Source organism: Lissotriton helveticus, chromosome 7 (assembly GCF_964261635.1).
Source record: "Lissotriton helveticus chromosome 7, aLisHel1.1, whole genome shotgun sequence".
NCBI classification, from domain to species: domain Eukaryota; kingdom Metazoa; phylum Chordata; class Amphibia; order Caudata; family Salamandridae; genus Lissotriton; species Lissotriton helveticus.
In genome coordinates, this window is record NC_136068.1 from 136,683,674 (window position 1) to 136,699,691 (window position 16,018).

At 46.8% G+C, this 16,018-nt stretch overlaps 1 protein-coding gene across 1 annotated transcript in view; it reads left to right on the plus strand.

Annotated features, from left to right (window-relative positions):
* The first annotated feature begins 1,394 nt into the window (after positions 1–1,394).
* LOC144768237 (bactericidal permeability-increasing protein-like) overlaps positions 1,395–16,018 on the plus strand; it is a 145,561-nt gene continuing 130,937 nt past the window's right edge. The window contains exons 1-2 of the mRNA XM_078651744.1: positions 1,395–1,529; positions 11,342–11,464. Coding sequence (XP_078507870.1) covers positions 11,356–11,464 — 109 coding nt within the window. The 5' untranslated portion in view covers positions 1,395–1,529; positions 11,342–11,355. The remainder of the gene's footprint in view (positions 1,530–11,341; positions 11,465–16,018) is intronic.

A 16,018-nucleotide genomic window follows, 5' to 3' on the forward strand; every position in this document is an offset into this window, starting at 1 on the left:
TTTCACAAGAAATGCAAGAAATTATACATTTAGTAACGTTTCACAATAAAACATGTCACAAATGAGTGCATGTTGTCCATGAACTTGGGTTATTTCATTACATTTATGATGTGTTGTGGTATGCTGTTCCCAATATGACAACACATTGTATTCAAGTGACGCGCCTCACTGTATAATTGATCCTAGGGTACACCAATAGCGTGTTCTATAACAATATTTATGGGTTTTATTCAGAAAAGTCAATCTATACACACACCACAATCTGCTGACAGGTGTGGAGTGGGGATTCCAGAGCAGGGATCCCTTGGAAAGTAGCTGTGAGAAGGTTGGATCCTAGACTTGCTTGAATCCTATCATGTGGAGAGAGACAATGTCATGATGACACTGGCTGCTTCAATGTCCCCAGGAACTATTGCTTTCTGTGCATTTTGGTGCCCCGCGTTCCTCTTGGGTGCACTGTTGTGTGTTAGTACATTAGTACATTGGAAAGTAGTCAAACATGCACACATCAAAGATATACCTCTTTCAAGCGGCTGTAGAAGAAATTGTTTTGTCAACAGGTAAAACAATGTTCTTTGTCAAACAAAAATAAAGTAAATAGTGCAATTGCACTATTGTGTTACATTTACTCATGCATAAAGGTATAACCACACCACAAACATAGGCACATGTGTAAATGATAATGGTGTGGTATAACATGGACTTGGGAAAACATTCCAGAACCACTCTTGGAATTCTGTGTCTGTAGCAGATTCCCAGAAGGAGTTGTGGATTGTTGTGTGAATTTCATGGTCGTCGGAGAAAAGACTCAAAAACATAGGCTGTCACTTTTAAGGACACAGCTAGGGGCGTGGCACCTGTCACTTTTTGGGACACACATGATGAGTAAAGGTATCCTGACTTTCTACTTAGAGGAAACTTACGGGTGTAAATTTTCGACTACTTTTTGTGAATTGGGCCTGCTATGGTTCTGAAACCTCTGGCTCTTATTTAGAGTTTGATGGACAGGATACTCTGTCAAAATGTGAAGGACATTCCGTCCGCCGTATTACAAGTGCCGTCGGCTACAATGGAGTTGAGATACAGCTAACCGGATAGTTGCCAATTTTGTGCATCTGCCAAACTCTAAATGAGGCCCATTGTCTTTCACTCTGCAAGATGGTCGATCAGCTAAACCCTTATGCACACACACCCAATGGCTTCCTGGAATAATCCGGAAGTCGTGTTTACTGAAGAGTGCGGTGATGATGCAATTGAACATTGTTGCCAGTTTTAATTAGGTCTGGAACATCACACCATTGAAACAGGTTCTGTGTGTTTATCAAGGTGACGTTCATAGGAGGAAGACAAATAAATGTTCCAACCAAGTTCTTTGCGACCCACAGGAGAGCTATCAGTCAGTCCTCTGCCACCTGCGTATGGTAATCATTCTCTTCCACTGATGAATGCATGAATGAAGCGCGGTCTGGAGATACTGTAGGAGGTGGACAGACCGCACAGACCTCACATCGTCAACTCCTTCAGGGTCTGTAAGTATGTCTCAGATCTTTTGTGTTTTGATATTCAACCTTCATGCCACAGACTACTCACAGGGGCATACCATATTCCATTCCTATATGAGGCATGGTGGGGCTCCCTGGGAATGCAGGGATGGAGGGCTGCAAGGGCTGCAAGCAGTGCTTAATTTGTAAAAAAAAAAAGTGCCACTGAAGCTTGCACCACACATTGTCACTGCCTGCACTGCCAATGACGGTACCTACACAACTACTAACAATCACACTGCTACAAGTGTGACAATTCAGCATGTTTGAGGCCCCTAAAGCTATAAGAATGCTGTGGGCGACAGATATTAGTTCTTTTTAATCATTAAACAACTGTTGTGCTGCTCATCTCTAAATTAAACAAACAGCGCCACTACGTGGCAGCTGTTAGAAGTGCTGGTGTTGACAATTCAATCAATCAATCAATCATGCCATTTGTATAGCGCACTACTCACCCGGGAGGGTCTCAAGGCGCTTGGGGGGAGGGGTATGCTACTGCTCGAACAGCCAGGTCTTGAGTTGTTTCCTGAAGGCGAGATGGTCCTGGGTCAGCCGAAGGTGGATGGGGAGGGAGTTCCAAGTCTTGGCAGCCAGGTAAGAGAAGGATCTTCCTCCGGCGGTGGCTCTTCGGATGCGTGGTACGGCTGCGAGGGCGAGGCTGGTGGACCGTAGCTGGCGGGTGGGTGTGTAGAAGGTCAGGCGGTCGTTGAGGTACTTGGGGCCCAGGTCGTGGAGAGACTTGTGTGCGTGGGTGAGGAGCTGGAACATGATCCTCTTGTCGACGGGGAGCCAGTGCAGGTTCCTCAGGTGGCTGGAGATGTGGCTGCGTCGGGGGACATCCAGGATGAGTCGGGCGGAGGCGTTCTGGATGCGCTGGAGTCTTTTCTGTAGCTTGGCTGTGGTTCCGGCGTAGAGGGCGTTTCCGTAGTCCAGTCGGCTGGTAACGAGTGCCTGGGTGACAGTCTTCCTGGTCTCGGTCGGGATCCAGCGGAAGATCTTGCGAAGCATACGCAGGGTGTTAAAGCACGATGAGGAGACGGCGTTGACTTGTCTGGTCATCGAGAGGGAGGGGTCCAGGATGAAGCCCAGGTTGCGTGTCTGGTCGGTTGGCTTGGGTGCGGTGCCCAGGGCTGGGGGCCACCAGGAGTCGTCCCAGGCGGAGGGCGAAGATCCCAGGATGAGGACTTCCGTCTTGTCCGAGTTCAGTTTCAGGCGGCTGTCCATCATCCACTCGGCGACGTCTTTCATCCCTTCGAATAGGCAGGTTCTGGCGGTGTCGGGGTCTCTGGTGAGGGAGAGGATCAGCTGGGTGTCGTCGGCATAAGAGATGATGTTGAGGTTGTGCTGGCGTGCGATGGCTGCGAGAGGTTTCATGTAGATGTTGAAGAGGGTGGGGCTGAGTGAAGATCCTTGCGGGACGCCGCAGATGACTTCGGTGGCCTCGGAGCGAAACGGGGGGAGGCGGACTCTTTGTGTTCTTCCGGCGAGGAACGAGATGATCCACTCCAGTGCCTTCTCTTGGATACCGATGTTGCTGAGGCGCTGGACTAGGGTGCGGTGGCAGACCGTGTCGAACGCAGCGGAGAGGTCCAGGAGGATGAGGGCCACTGTTTCCCCCTTGTCGAGCAGGGTCCGGATGTCGTCGGTGGCTGCGATGAGGGCGGTCTCGGTGCTGTGGTTGGCTCTGAAGCCGGACTTCGAGGGGTCGAGGGATCCGTTCGTCTCGAGGAAGGCAGTCAGCTGTCTGTTGACGATCTTCTCGATGACTTTAGCAGGAAAAGGGAGGAGCGAGATGGGGCAGAAGTTTTTGGGATCGGTGGGGTCTGCTGTAGGTTTCTTCAGGAGGGCGCTGTTCTCGGCGTGCTTACAGCTCTCCGGGAAGGTGGCGGTGTTGAAGGAGGCATTGATGATGTTCCGGAGTTGGGGTGCAATGGTGGAGTCGGCCTTGTTGAAGACGTGGTGTGGGCAGGGGTCGGTCGGTGATCCGGAGTGGATGGTGTTCATCGTGTGGGCTGTGTCTTCGGTGGTCACCGTGGTCCAGGTGCAAAGGGTGGCGGTGGGGGGCGTTGGTTCGACGGTTGGGTGCGTGGGTGGGGCGCCGAAGCTGTTGTGGATGTCGGCGATCTTGCGGTGGAAGAACGAGGCGAGGGAGTCGCAGAGGTCTTGTGACGGAGTGATGTCGTTGGTGCCGGTGCTGGGGTTGGAGAACTCCTTGACGATAGTGAAGAGCTCTTTGCTGTCGTGGGCGTAGTTGTCCAGTCGTTCCTTCAGGGATTTCTTCTTGGTGGTGCGGATGAGCTGGTGGTGCTTGCGGGTAGCGTGTTTGAGGGCGGTCATGTTGTCGGTGGTCCGGTCGAGGAGCCAGGCTTTATCGAGGGTGGGGCAGGTCTTCTTGGAGTCCTTGAGGTCGTCGGTGAACCAGGATGCCTTCTTGCTTCTGGGTCTGCTGGGAGGGTTCTTTAGTGGCGCGAGGTCGTCGGCGCAGGCGGGCAGCCACTGTGTGAAGTTGCGGGCTGCTTCGTTGGGGTCCGTTGTGTTGGCGGGTGGGCTCTGGCTGAGGGAGGTGGTGAGCTGGTCTGCGGTGATCTTGCTCCAATTCCTGTGAGGTACCTGTTGCGGGTGGTGGTGGGTCGTGGATCTTTTGAAGCTGAAGTGGACGCAGCTGTGGTCGGTCCAGTGGAGTCCGGTGGCGTGGCTGAAGGTGATGTACTTGCTGGAAGAGAAGACGGGATCAAGCGTGTGGCCGGCGTAGTGGGTGGGGGTGTTGACCAGTTGCTTGAGTCCGAGGTTGGTGAGTGCCGAGCACCGGAAACCACCTGCTCAAATTAAGATTAAGCACGGCAAGGGACAATATACCTCCGTTTCTGCAGTAGCATTTCCTAAGTAAGTGAAAAAAAAAATTCTAAAGCATCAGAGGCTGTTTTAAATAAAATGATCATGCTGGGAATGCCTTCAAGGGAAGAATATGATTTTTAAAGAAGAGGGGGACATGCCTTTTGCCATTTGATTCAAAATGGTTAGGAAAATGGACTTTACAAGTCAGAAAGACTTTTTCGACTCACAAAGCAGCTTTAGTACATTGCAGCTTCTGATGTTAATGTTACAAAACCACATACTTTGCGACCACAAAATCAGATTGTACACTGGGCTCATGGGTCTGAAATCCAGTCCCTTCTTCTTAAAGCCAGACAGCGGTGAAGTATCAAGGTATAGACGAATAGACAGGGTGTGTGAGAACATTCCTTAGTTTCTACCAAAAATAAATAGGCAAACAATAGAAGGCTCTAGTTGTGTGGCACTGTGATTTTCCATCTCTCTCCCACCTACCAAAATAAAAAAATTGAAAATTAAGTGCTACCAAAGAGTCACACAGGGTATATCTTTGTCTCCTGTGGGCCTAGAAGAATCTGCCAGGTGTGCCCACATTTCTGGCACTCATCCATCAGTGGTACCATGCCCATGCCTCCGGCAGCGGAGAACAATGTTTTCACATTGTTACCAGGTTACCTGCACAATACTAATCCCTTGGTTGACTTGTTGACCTATATGCACGCCCTTATGACGCACATGTAGATCACGGTAATAAGCCTCAATTACGAAGAGAAGTGCCCCTCCAGTGGGTTTTGGGCAAACATTGGAGAAAAATATCTGGCAATTGGCAAATGCAGGCACCCTGGTAGCCAAGGGTGACAAAGGAGGAAATTTGAGTTGAAATCTCTCCAAAGTGAACGGCGTGGAAGTCCTAGCCCTGTGGCGAGCATTGCCAACCATCGCCAGCGCACTGCCCAGATCCCCTTACTGGCACAGCCAACTCTTTGGGATAATGGTAGAATCCCTGACAAGCATCTACAGGCAGGGGTGGGAGAGACCATTCGCGCGCCCCTAACATCTCAAGGTAGCATGATGGGTATGGTGGATGCCTGACTGCCACAAGACGATTCCCATTGTGGCATCATTCTGGAGGCACAAGATTCTATCAGTGTGAGCCCTACCCTTGTCTTCTATAAGATATCAGGCCAGTGCTTAATTTGAGCCGGTGGTTTCTGGTGCACAGCATTGGCACTTAATTGCCAACACCAGGACTGGTACCAGTCTGCCACATGATGGCGCTGTTAAAAATGACTATTGACTGCTGCCCAAGCCTTTCTTATAGCTTTGGGGACCTAGAGGGGACTGGGTTGTCACACTTGTATGAGTGTAATGATTAGTAATTGTGCTGGTACTGCCATTGGCAGCAGTGGAAGGGGCACTGTGTGCTGCAGATGAGGGTCCTGGCACTTCTGTTTTTTTTTTACAAATTAAGCACTGTACCAGGCCAAGTTTGGGGGGTCTGCTGTGCCACAAATAGCTGCAGATTTGCAAGCTTGTCTGAGAGACCTACCAGACACCGGGGGCCAGACGTAGGTCGCCAATTACCGGTCGGTAATGGCCGATTTCGGCCGTTACCGACCGGTATTTGGGATTTGGCATGTAGGGGGCATTTCATTTACAGAATCAGTATATTTACCGATTCTGTAAATCAAGATGTAGGTGGCACTGTAATCAGTGCCACAGGCCCTTACCGAATCGTTATTTACCATGGAATACTATTCCATGGTAAATAACGAATTCTAGTGTACATGCACATCTGTGCATGTACACCTGTGCCATGTTGCTCACAGACATGCCCTAAGGGCATGTCTGTCTGTCACATGGCACACAAGCCTGAAACTTGGGTGCAACAGGGTGTCAAAGTGACACCCTGTCCCCCTTGTAAATTCGGTAATTTTACAGATTCTGTAATTACAGAATCGGTATTTGCTATTGAATCCTATGGGCTTCAAGGCCCATAGGAATCAATGGCAAATACCGATTCTGTAATTACAGAATCGGTAATTACCGAATCTTACAGATTCGGTAATTGTAAATTAAGAATTACCTACATCTGCCTCCTTCTAATTTACCGATTCATAAATACTGAATCGGTAAAATTCGGTATTTATGAGTCGATAAATTAGATTTACCTACATCTGGGCCTCAGTCATCCATTCCATGTTCCATGAACTCCGTATGTTCAGACAAAGAACTTTCCAGTTAGGGCATGCTGATGGCTGTGACTATGCATGGGGCTTGGGACTCGGCTACCCCTCATGGTCTGCACTCTATGTAAGACCCATGCCCACCTGGCCTTCCTTTAAATAATCACACCCTCTATTCATAAATACCATTGAGTTATTTTTTGTTCAATGGCAGGTGCCCCTTGGAGTGGAACCAAAATACAAGTCTATCCACCTCTGAGCAGCTGCATTGCGGTGAGTCTGTCTTTAAAAGTACAAGAGGGAACAGTGACAGATTCTTGTTCTGCAGAGCAACAAACAGTGGCACTGCAGTTTGAAAGGAACTGCACAGGCTTACTGCCTGCTTTAACAAATTGCAGAGCTAAAGGGAAAACCTTTCATACAGACTAAATGTTCAACTTTACATTTTGTAAACAAAAGCTGAATATATTTCAAATCTTCCCATCGCACTCTGACTGTACAAAGCTAATTGTATAATATATTAGAGTGAGACATATAAAACAGAAGCACAATAAAAACAAAGGAGGCGAGATGATTGCTTTAGCTAGTCGGCCATGTTTGGGGAGATTGCTATTGACTCAACTACGTAGGAAAATAAAAGCACACTTTTGAAAATGAAGTTTACAATAATTATATTGAAGTTAGTTTCTGAGAGAGTTAGTACTGTTCATTACTATGTACTTTTTGGGTAGATTTGGGTGGAAGATGATTGGGGACTGTTCTCCAGGCTTGTCAATAACTTTATGTGGGGCCCTTTTCATTCTATGTGGGAAATGTGTTTTCTGGTAAAACTTTACCTAGCCTCTCCAGCATTTGGTGTGCCCTCTGTGTTTTGTCATCATGAAAGAATACAGCAGGCCTGCTTTTTTTAAATTTTTTTTATGTTCAATAAGTTTTATTGGTTGTTTCAGCAGTAACAAACAATGAGTAAATCCAGTAGTACAAATATGTTCAGAAATCCACAATTTACAAGTGCTACACGGTATGTTTCAACAATAGTCAATGACAATTCAAGAGTACAGTAACCAATATCTCGCTGGAGGCAGCAGAGCATGCATCGCATAATCAGTAAACATTCAGTAACAGATATTATATACCACTAGTATTAAGGAAAAGGGTACCTAAGGTGGCTTATGTGTCGTGAAGTAGTTATCAAGGGTTAACCACAGTTTTCTCGTGGGCGGGCGCCACGGTGTCTGTTGAAGTGCGATATTATCTGCACCGCGTAAGCTGATTATCCAATTTAACCACCCTGCGAAGTTGGCCTTGTTGGTATCTTTCCAGTTATTAAGGACAGTCTTGATCGCCGCAGTGAGGAGGAGATCAAGTAAGGCCTTATCGTCTGCTTCAAGGGAAGGGTCCTGGGTGAATCCAAAAACTAAGTAGGGGAGCTCTTTGGTTGGTGTGATATGGAATAGTTTTGATATAAACTCGAATATCTTCTCCCAAAAATGTGTTACACAGTCACAGTCTAGGATAATGTGAGGTAAGTCTCCCTCCGCACGTTTGCAGTTCCAGCAGAAGGCGTCTGAGGTAATGTTGTGTGCAAATAATCGCGCCGGGGTCCAGAAGGCCTTGTGTAGGAGCCAATATTTTGTCTGAGAAAGTGTGGGGCTGATTTTGTGTCTCGTACAGGATACCCATGTATTGGTCCAATCTACTTCTGTGATTGGCCTGGACGCAAGGTTGTTCCAGAATTGCGTGATTGGAGCAATGAGGCTAGATTGTTGGGGGCGACTTAGTCTATAGAGGTAGGAAACCTGGTGTCCAAGCCTGTTAATTTTGGCTAGGTATGATGGAAGGGAGGGTGGTGTTCGGGAGAGTTTGGCTTTGGACAGTGCTGTTTTTACGTTTAGGAAGTTATAAAATTCAATTGGTTCGAGGTCGTATTTGGTTTGTAGGTCTCTGAATGGAATAGAGTATGAAACCGCAAATAGTTGATATGGGAACAGTATGCCTTTTTTGATCCATGAAGCTATGTGTAGGGGTTTACCTTTGTACAAAATGTTGCGGTTGTTCCATAAGGATTCCCAACGTGAGCCCCGAATGCTGTTTTCTAGGGTTCTGTCAAACTTCAGAAGAGCAGATTTGGTGTTATGGAAGATTGATTTAGAGTGGGGTAGCTTGTTTAGGTTAGAAGAGAGAGCCGCGCTAGGGGCAATACCCTCTAGAATCTCGTTTTCGATTTCTAGCCATACTGGAGTATAGTCAGACGATGGTGAGAGCCAGTGGGCTCCTTGTTTGGCTAGAAAGGCAGTTTCATATCTTTTGAAATCTGGTAAGTTGACCCCCCCAGCGGTTTTATCTAAGCGGAGCTTTTTTATGCTGATTCTAGCCTTTTTCCCCTTCCAAAGGAAGTTTGAAATACTCATGTCTAGTTTGTGGTAGAAGTCAGGTGTAAGAGTTAGAGGGAGCATAGATATGAGGTAGTTAACTAGTGGTGATATCATCATTTTGATGGTCTCCACTCTTCCCCACCAAGTAATGAAGCGAGGGGACCAACCATCTAAGTGGGTCTTGATTTTGTTTAAGGTTAACTTTTCATTCCGTTGGAGAGTCTCCACAAGGGAGTCACCGAATTCAATACCAAGGTATTTCACAAATTCTGTTTGCCAGCAAAGCCCTGAATTTCCCAATACCTCTTTGGGGGTTAAAATATTGAGTGGCTTGACCTCCGACTTATCCCGATTGAGTTTGTATCCCGAGTGTGTGGAGTATCTGTCAATGGTATTCATTAGTGCAGGGATGGAGGTGTCTGGTGATTCTGTCATAATCAGGATATCGTCCGCATAGGCGGCCAGTTTGACGCACGTATCTCCAAATTTCACTCCCTTGATGTATTCGTTGTTTTTTATATTAGTTATGAGGGGTTCCATTGCTAAGAGGAAGAGCGAAGGGGAAAGGGGGCACCCCTGCCTCGTCCCTTGCTCTAGAGAAAAAGGGTCCGATAATGAACCGTTTATAGCAATGCGTGCGGATGGTGAAAGATATAGGGCCATTACCAAATCAGTGAATGTTTCCCCAAGATTAAAGACGGACATACAGCTCTTAAGGAAAAGCCAGGATACTCTGTCGAACGCCTTCTCTGCGTCAAGAGTAATAGCCACTGCGGGGCCTGCGAGTAGTCTGGCTTTTTCAATGACGTGGCAGAGTATTCTAGTATTATCGTTAGACATGCGTTGTTTCGTGAAGCCTACTTGTGATGTACTAATCAACTTTGGTAGTTGCGAGTTTAGTCGTGTGGCGAGAATCTTTGCATATATCTTGCAGTCTAAGTTGATTAGGGATATTGGCCTGTAATTTTTGGTCAACAGTGGGTCTTTGCCTTCTTTAGGGATGACTATAATGGTAGCTTCACTCATTGATGTGGTTATACCTTTTGTTACGCTAAAGGACTTAAATAGCTTTAAAAGAGTCGGGCTCAGAGAGTTCGTGAGTTCTTTGTAGAAGCTGGCTGAGAAGCCATCAGGGCCTGGTGCCTTGTTGCATTTAAGGGTTTTAATGGACGCTGAAACCTCTTGTAGGGTGAGTGGGGAATTCAGTGTGGCTTTGTCAGTGTCGTTGAGTTTAGGGAGACCTAATGAGTTTAGGTACCTGTTACATTCTTCCGAATCAAAGGTCAGGTTATTTTTATACAGGTCTTGATAGAATGACTTAAAGGTATGGAGAATTAGGTCCTGTTTGGTTTGGATGACATTGCTACTATCTTTAACTGAAGTGATGTTGAATTGTTTTTTTTTATGTTTTAGATATGACGCTAAGATCTTTCCAGCTCTGTTACCTTCACACGTTCTCAGAGCCTTGAACTTATTGACCCAGACCCCCGCTCTTCTACTGAGAATCGAGTTGTATTCGTATTTTAGCTTAGTGAGCTCGTTTAAAATCAGAGAGTTTTGGAGATCTGCTATATGAGCGGTTTCTAGTTTTTTAATGTTATCTTCCAGAGTGGTCAATTCTTTGTTTAATTTTTTGTTAGCATGAGCACGAATTCCTATGATAACACCCCTCAGGGTGGCCTTAAGTGCCTCCCATACAGTCGCAATGTTCGATTCCTGGGTGTCATTTAGGTTGAGGTAGTCTAGGATGGCAGTCTCTATCTTTTGCTTGTTTTCTGGTTCAGAAAATATTTCGTCGTTGAACCTCCACCTTTTAGGGGGGAGAATGGATCTGGAACCTACTAGTTTGGTCTGAACGCTTGAGTGGTCTGAGATCAACTTGGGGGCAATATTGGTTTCCTCTATGAGGTGTGTAAAGGGGCTATTGATGAGAATATAATCTATCCTTGAGTAGGAATTGTGAGGAGGTGAGTAAAAGGTGTAATCGCGGCCGTCAGGGTGTTGGAGTCTCCACGAGTCGTGTAAGTTGAATCTGGAACATATGCGGTGCAAGCTAGCATGCGAGCGGGTTGGGTGGTAGGAGCAGTTAGAGTGACGGTCAGTTATAGGGTCTAGGGGGAGGTTAAAGTCACCTCCTACAATCAGCAGGCCTGCTTTTTTTAAATTCTATAAGTATTAGGTGCTTGGCACCCTGCATGTGCAGACTAGACCAGGGAAAAGAGACCCATCTTCCTCCCACCTTCCTTCTGTGAATACCCTGCTCTGCTCTGATTGGCCAGCTCCCTCTGTCCTCGTACAGTGGCCTCAAATTGAAGTTTTAACTATGGGTGTTATTGTCTCTCTTTTTGTGATCCTGCAGGTGCCTGTCTTGGTTTTGGTGGTGACTAAAACTTTATTTTTCCAACAGGGTCTGACTTAGAGATGCTTCAAAAGATACTTTGGGTCGCCGCCCTGCTGTGCACCGTGCTGGGCACTGAGACCGCCAACCCTGGGCTGAAAGGGCGAATCACAATGAAGGCGCTTGAAGAGGGTGAGTGACACATTGAGTAGAGGGGAGCACAGGTATAATGAGGGCCCAAGCTAAACGGTAGTCAGGACACAAGTCCAAAAAAAGAAGTGAGGGGACTGACCAAGTTAGGAAGTATTGAAGTGACATCATGGCGCGTGATATCAAAGCTGGTGACATCACTTCGCGTAACATTGCGGGGAACTTCCTTTACGACGCGGATGTTACCCCGCGCTACCATTACGACGCGTCGCTTACAACTCAAGTCGTAACCACGACTTGCGCTGGAGGGCGCTCAAGGACAAGGAATAGTTAATTTACTATTCCAACACCTTCCCTACTATCTACGGGGACTGGTGTTGGAATAGTAAATTAAACTATTCCTAAGTCCGCACCCTACAGCGCAAGTCGTGGTAACGACTTGCGTTGTAAAACACGCGTTGTAACGGTATGCGTGGTAATAGCCCGCGTCGTACCGTCATACATCCGACATTGCACGTGGCATCACAGGAATTGATATCACAGGAAGCAGCATCACAACCATGAACTCACAGGAAGTGACACAAAAAAAGTTACATCAGGTCTTTAGACTTCACATATATTTAGCAGGTCTATCAGGAGTACATGGAGCGCATTACGAGATTTAGCTGATTAGATTTTGCATTGGGGATGATTTCAAGTGAATTTTATTGAGAAAGAGTTTTATATACAAGGTACAGTAAACAGGAGTACAGTATAGGTCGCCCGAGGGGGGAAAAAGCTTGACAACATTATATGCCGGTTGGGTTACATACGGCCTTTTGTGAGAGCATGCGTGCTACATTCGTATACTCGGTGTGTGGCGTTATCAGCGGCCTATGTATATACCCCCAGGTGACGGGAAAAGGAAAGCGGGCAAAAGAGAAAGTGAGAAAGCGGGAGGAACACATTGTTCGAGTGTCAATGGAGGTGGCCAGGAAAGTGATGCAACCTTGATGCAGAATATGGGACTTAACTTGTACAATATTGTTTTTTTAAACTCTGCCACAAATAAATTGTTTACAAGGAGAAAAGTGTTCTGCTTAATGGTTTGATTAGTGTGCATCTTAAAATATCTTATGGTTCTAATGCACCAGCTTAAGAGATCTTTTACGTGACCAGTACATCTCAGGAAAATATAATAATATTAAAAAAAAAACTCTGGAGATTAATGCAATTGCTGGAGAGATCTGTGTTTTCTCTAGTCCCAGTTTTGAATCAAAGTAGCATAGAGGATTAATGTGTCTCCTGCAAAGCACCTCATATAACATGCAGAAGACCACTTTTGAATTTATGTAGATAGGTAAGGGGTTTACTGCTTTTAGCACAGACATCCCTATGTTATTTGCAGTCCATAAATCACAATACTTTTAATATAGCACAGTGCGCTAAGAAGGACAAGTGACTGCTCCACGTTGTAACCCTCGCTGTCTCACGCAGGCCCACTGGAATTATGTGATATTGCCACTGCATTTTTCGCATATTTATAGATTTGTCACATTAGATACATAGGGCTAGATGTATCAACATACCCTTTTGCGATTTCCAAATAGCGATTTTTAAGGAATCGCTATTTGGGAATTACAAAATGGCATGTATGTAAAAATTCGCTATTTTTTAGCGATTTCTTAAAATTCCTTATTTGCGATTAGCAATTTGCCAGGAGGCCCATAGGAATGAATGTGAAATTATTCTCAATTTGCGATTCGCAATTTGCTAATCGCAAATTGAGAATAATTTCAAGGGTGCAGGGGTGTCTCAAGGACACCCTGCTGCAACCCTGAAAACGACATGTGTGCGCATATGGCGCACATACATGCCCTAAGGGAATGTATGAGCGTCACATGGCACCTTTACAAATTGCATAAAGTGCATTTGTAAAAGAATTCGCAAATTACCACCAACTACAAGTTGGTGGTAATTTGCGATTTCTTAGCCAAAATTCCCTAAAATGAAATGTTTCATACATAGCATTTAAGAAATCGCAATTTGCAATCTCTTAAATGCTTGTGCTATGTTAAGGAATCGCAAAATTTGCGATTCCTTAATATTGCAAACTTTTTGCATGATACATCTCATTTCCCGTTTTTCTTGTCGCAAACGCTGCTATTTAGCGAATCGCAGCGTTTGCGACAAGAAAAAAGCTTGATACATCTACCCCATAATCCATAATTTGCTGCATAATTTGCGGATTAAAAAAAATGTGTTTCTAACTCAAACGGATCAAAAGTTACAAAAAATGTGTATTGCTGTGCACCGGAATGCAGTTCACAAAGGTTGACTCTTCACCTTTCAGTTGCATATTGACGTATTTGGGTGTTAAACCCATAATAGTAAGGCGAAACCTTTGTCCAGACCGTGTTAAAATGTATAAATATTACAAATTAATAAACGGGTACCATCACACAATGTACCGCATCATGCCGCATATTTTCTATTTTTTTCTTGCCATGTAATTTAGTAAACCATGCTGCATAACCTAATCCTTCACTGCCGCATAGTTCCAGTGTCTCTGGTTTTATATAACGCAACATATTTCTGTGGCGCCCAACTTTTTGGCAAGGAGGACGGCGTCCACCCTGTGAAATAGTCGGTGGACGCCATCTTCTCGTGTGTACCTCCGACTTGTGCCCTGATGGTAGTGCGTCGTATTGTTATTGCACTTATGTATAGCGCTTAAAACCCCTGATGTGGAATTGAAGCGCTTTACGCTGGATAGCAATTAGCACGCCACTTCAGCTAGGCTGCTGAGTTTATCAAAGCGCAAATTTTAGCAAGCAACACAGGTAAAAACAATTGCACCACAAAATAGTCAAACAGTGTCTCAGCTTCGCTACCATTGCTTTTCTCTGCGTTTCTTGGGTGTTTTGTCTTCAGCTATGCACTGTCTGGAAACTGCTATGCCTACACAGGAAAGTGGGTTCTCGCATGATGAGGGGAGGAGGTACTGAGAGAATCACTCGGATACAAATAACAAGTTTTCTAAGATTTTAAGAAAAGCTTCTAGTTATTTTTAGTAATTGATGCTAGACTTTCCAGCAGCCTAATGAACGATATTTGTAGATTTGAGTCACTCCTTCATGCCAAGGCTTTAAAGATATAACGCCTAGATTGAAGTGCAGCACGCCTGGTCCTGCACGTGTTGCCATTCGCTGAGGGAGAGCAAGTCCATACCTGCCAACTTGAAGAACAATCTCACCGTGTGAGGAGGAGGTGGGGCCCCAGAGTGGGTGGGTCCTCATGCCGAGAAGCACCTATCATCCCCCACCCACCCGGCTCACCACTCTTACCTGCACGGGCCGCGGCTGGCAGAGGATAATACTTGGTAGAGATCAGCAGACACTTGACAGGAATCAGCAGAAAAGGGACAGGGATCAGCAGACCCTGGACAGGGATCAGCAGACCCTGGACAGGGATCAGCAGACCCTGGACAGGGATCAGCAGACACTGGGCAGGGATCAGCAGACACTGGGCGGGGATCAGCAGACCCTGGACTGGGATCAGCAGACCCTGGACAGGGATCAGCAGACCCTGGACAGGGATCAGCAGACCCTGGACAGGGATCAGCAGACACTGGACAGGGATCAGCAAATCCTGGACAGGGATCAGCAGACCCTGGACAGGGATCAGCAGACACTGGGCAGGGATCAGCAGACACTGGACAGTGATCAGCAGACACTGGACAGTGATCAGTGTAGAGCTCTAGTGTTTCCGAAGGTCTCGGCTGAGCTCCGGAAACACTCTCACACTTTGTATCACCTTCTGGCCAGGCGTGGCCAGAAGGCTATAAATAAATGGGCCGGGGTCGCTCGGGACTTCCAGTCCGACCAGTGAGCTGATGTGTGCGTGTGAGTCATTTCGCAGTGCCCGTAATTCTAGCGTATGACCTACACCCTGGGTGCCCGCATTGTCAGGTGCCACCACCTGGAGCCGGGACCCTCCCACTGGCGACGAGGGTGGGATACTTAACAGCTTCCCCCAAGACAAAGATACCGCGCTTTGAAACGCACCTGTGTGCGTGAGCTGTGGACGGCGTAGCGGGCGCTGATGTGGAGAGGCGCCGTGGTATGCTGAGACACACCCGAGGTGAAGCGGACCAAGCGGACCATCACCGGTAAGCAGCGTATGCCAGGAGCTGCGCAGGGAGCCGGTGAGCTGAGGACCAAAGCGACGCGAGCAGCAGGCCTAGCATCCGGGAGGCACGATCGAGCATCCGGGAGGCCCGATCGGCAGAAGTCAGAGTACGCGCATGCGCATGCGCAGTAACAGCAAGGCCCGTCCCAGGCAAAAGGACACGTGCGAAGGCCCCAAGAAGGCGCTGAGACGCCGAAATCACCGGAGAGGCCAAGATAACAGAAAATCACACGCACAGCAACGAATTAAAGAAGGGCACAGCACATGAAATAAAACAAGCACGAGTACATGCAAGAGAAGAAACAAAGAAGCACTGACACAGACAAAAACAGAGACAAAACAAGAGTTGACACCGACAAAGCTAACAGCGACGAGTAACCAGCCAGCCACAACAGAGACAAAGTGCCAGGGGAAACCCCAACCATC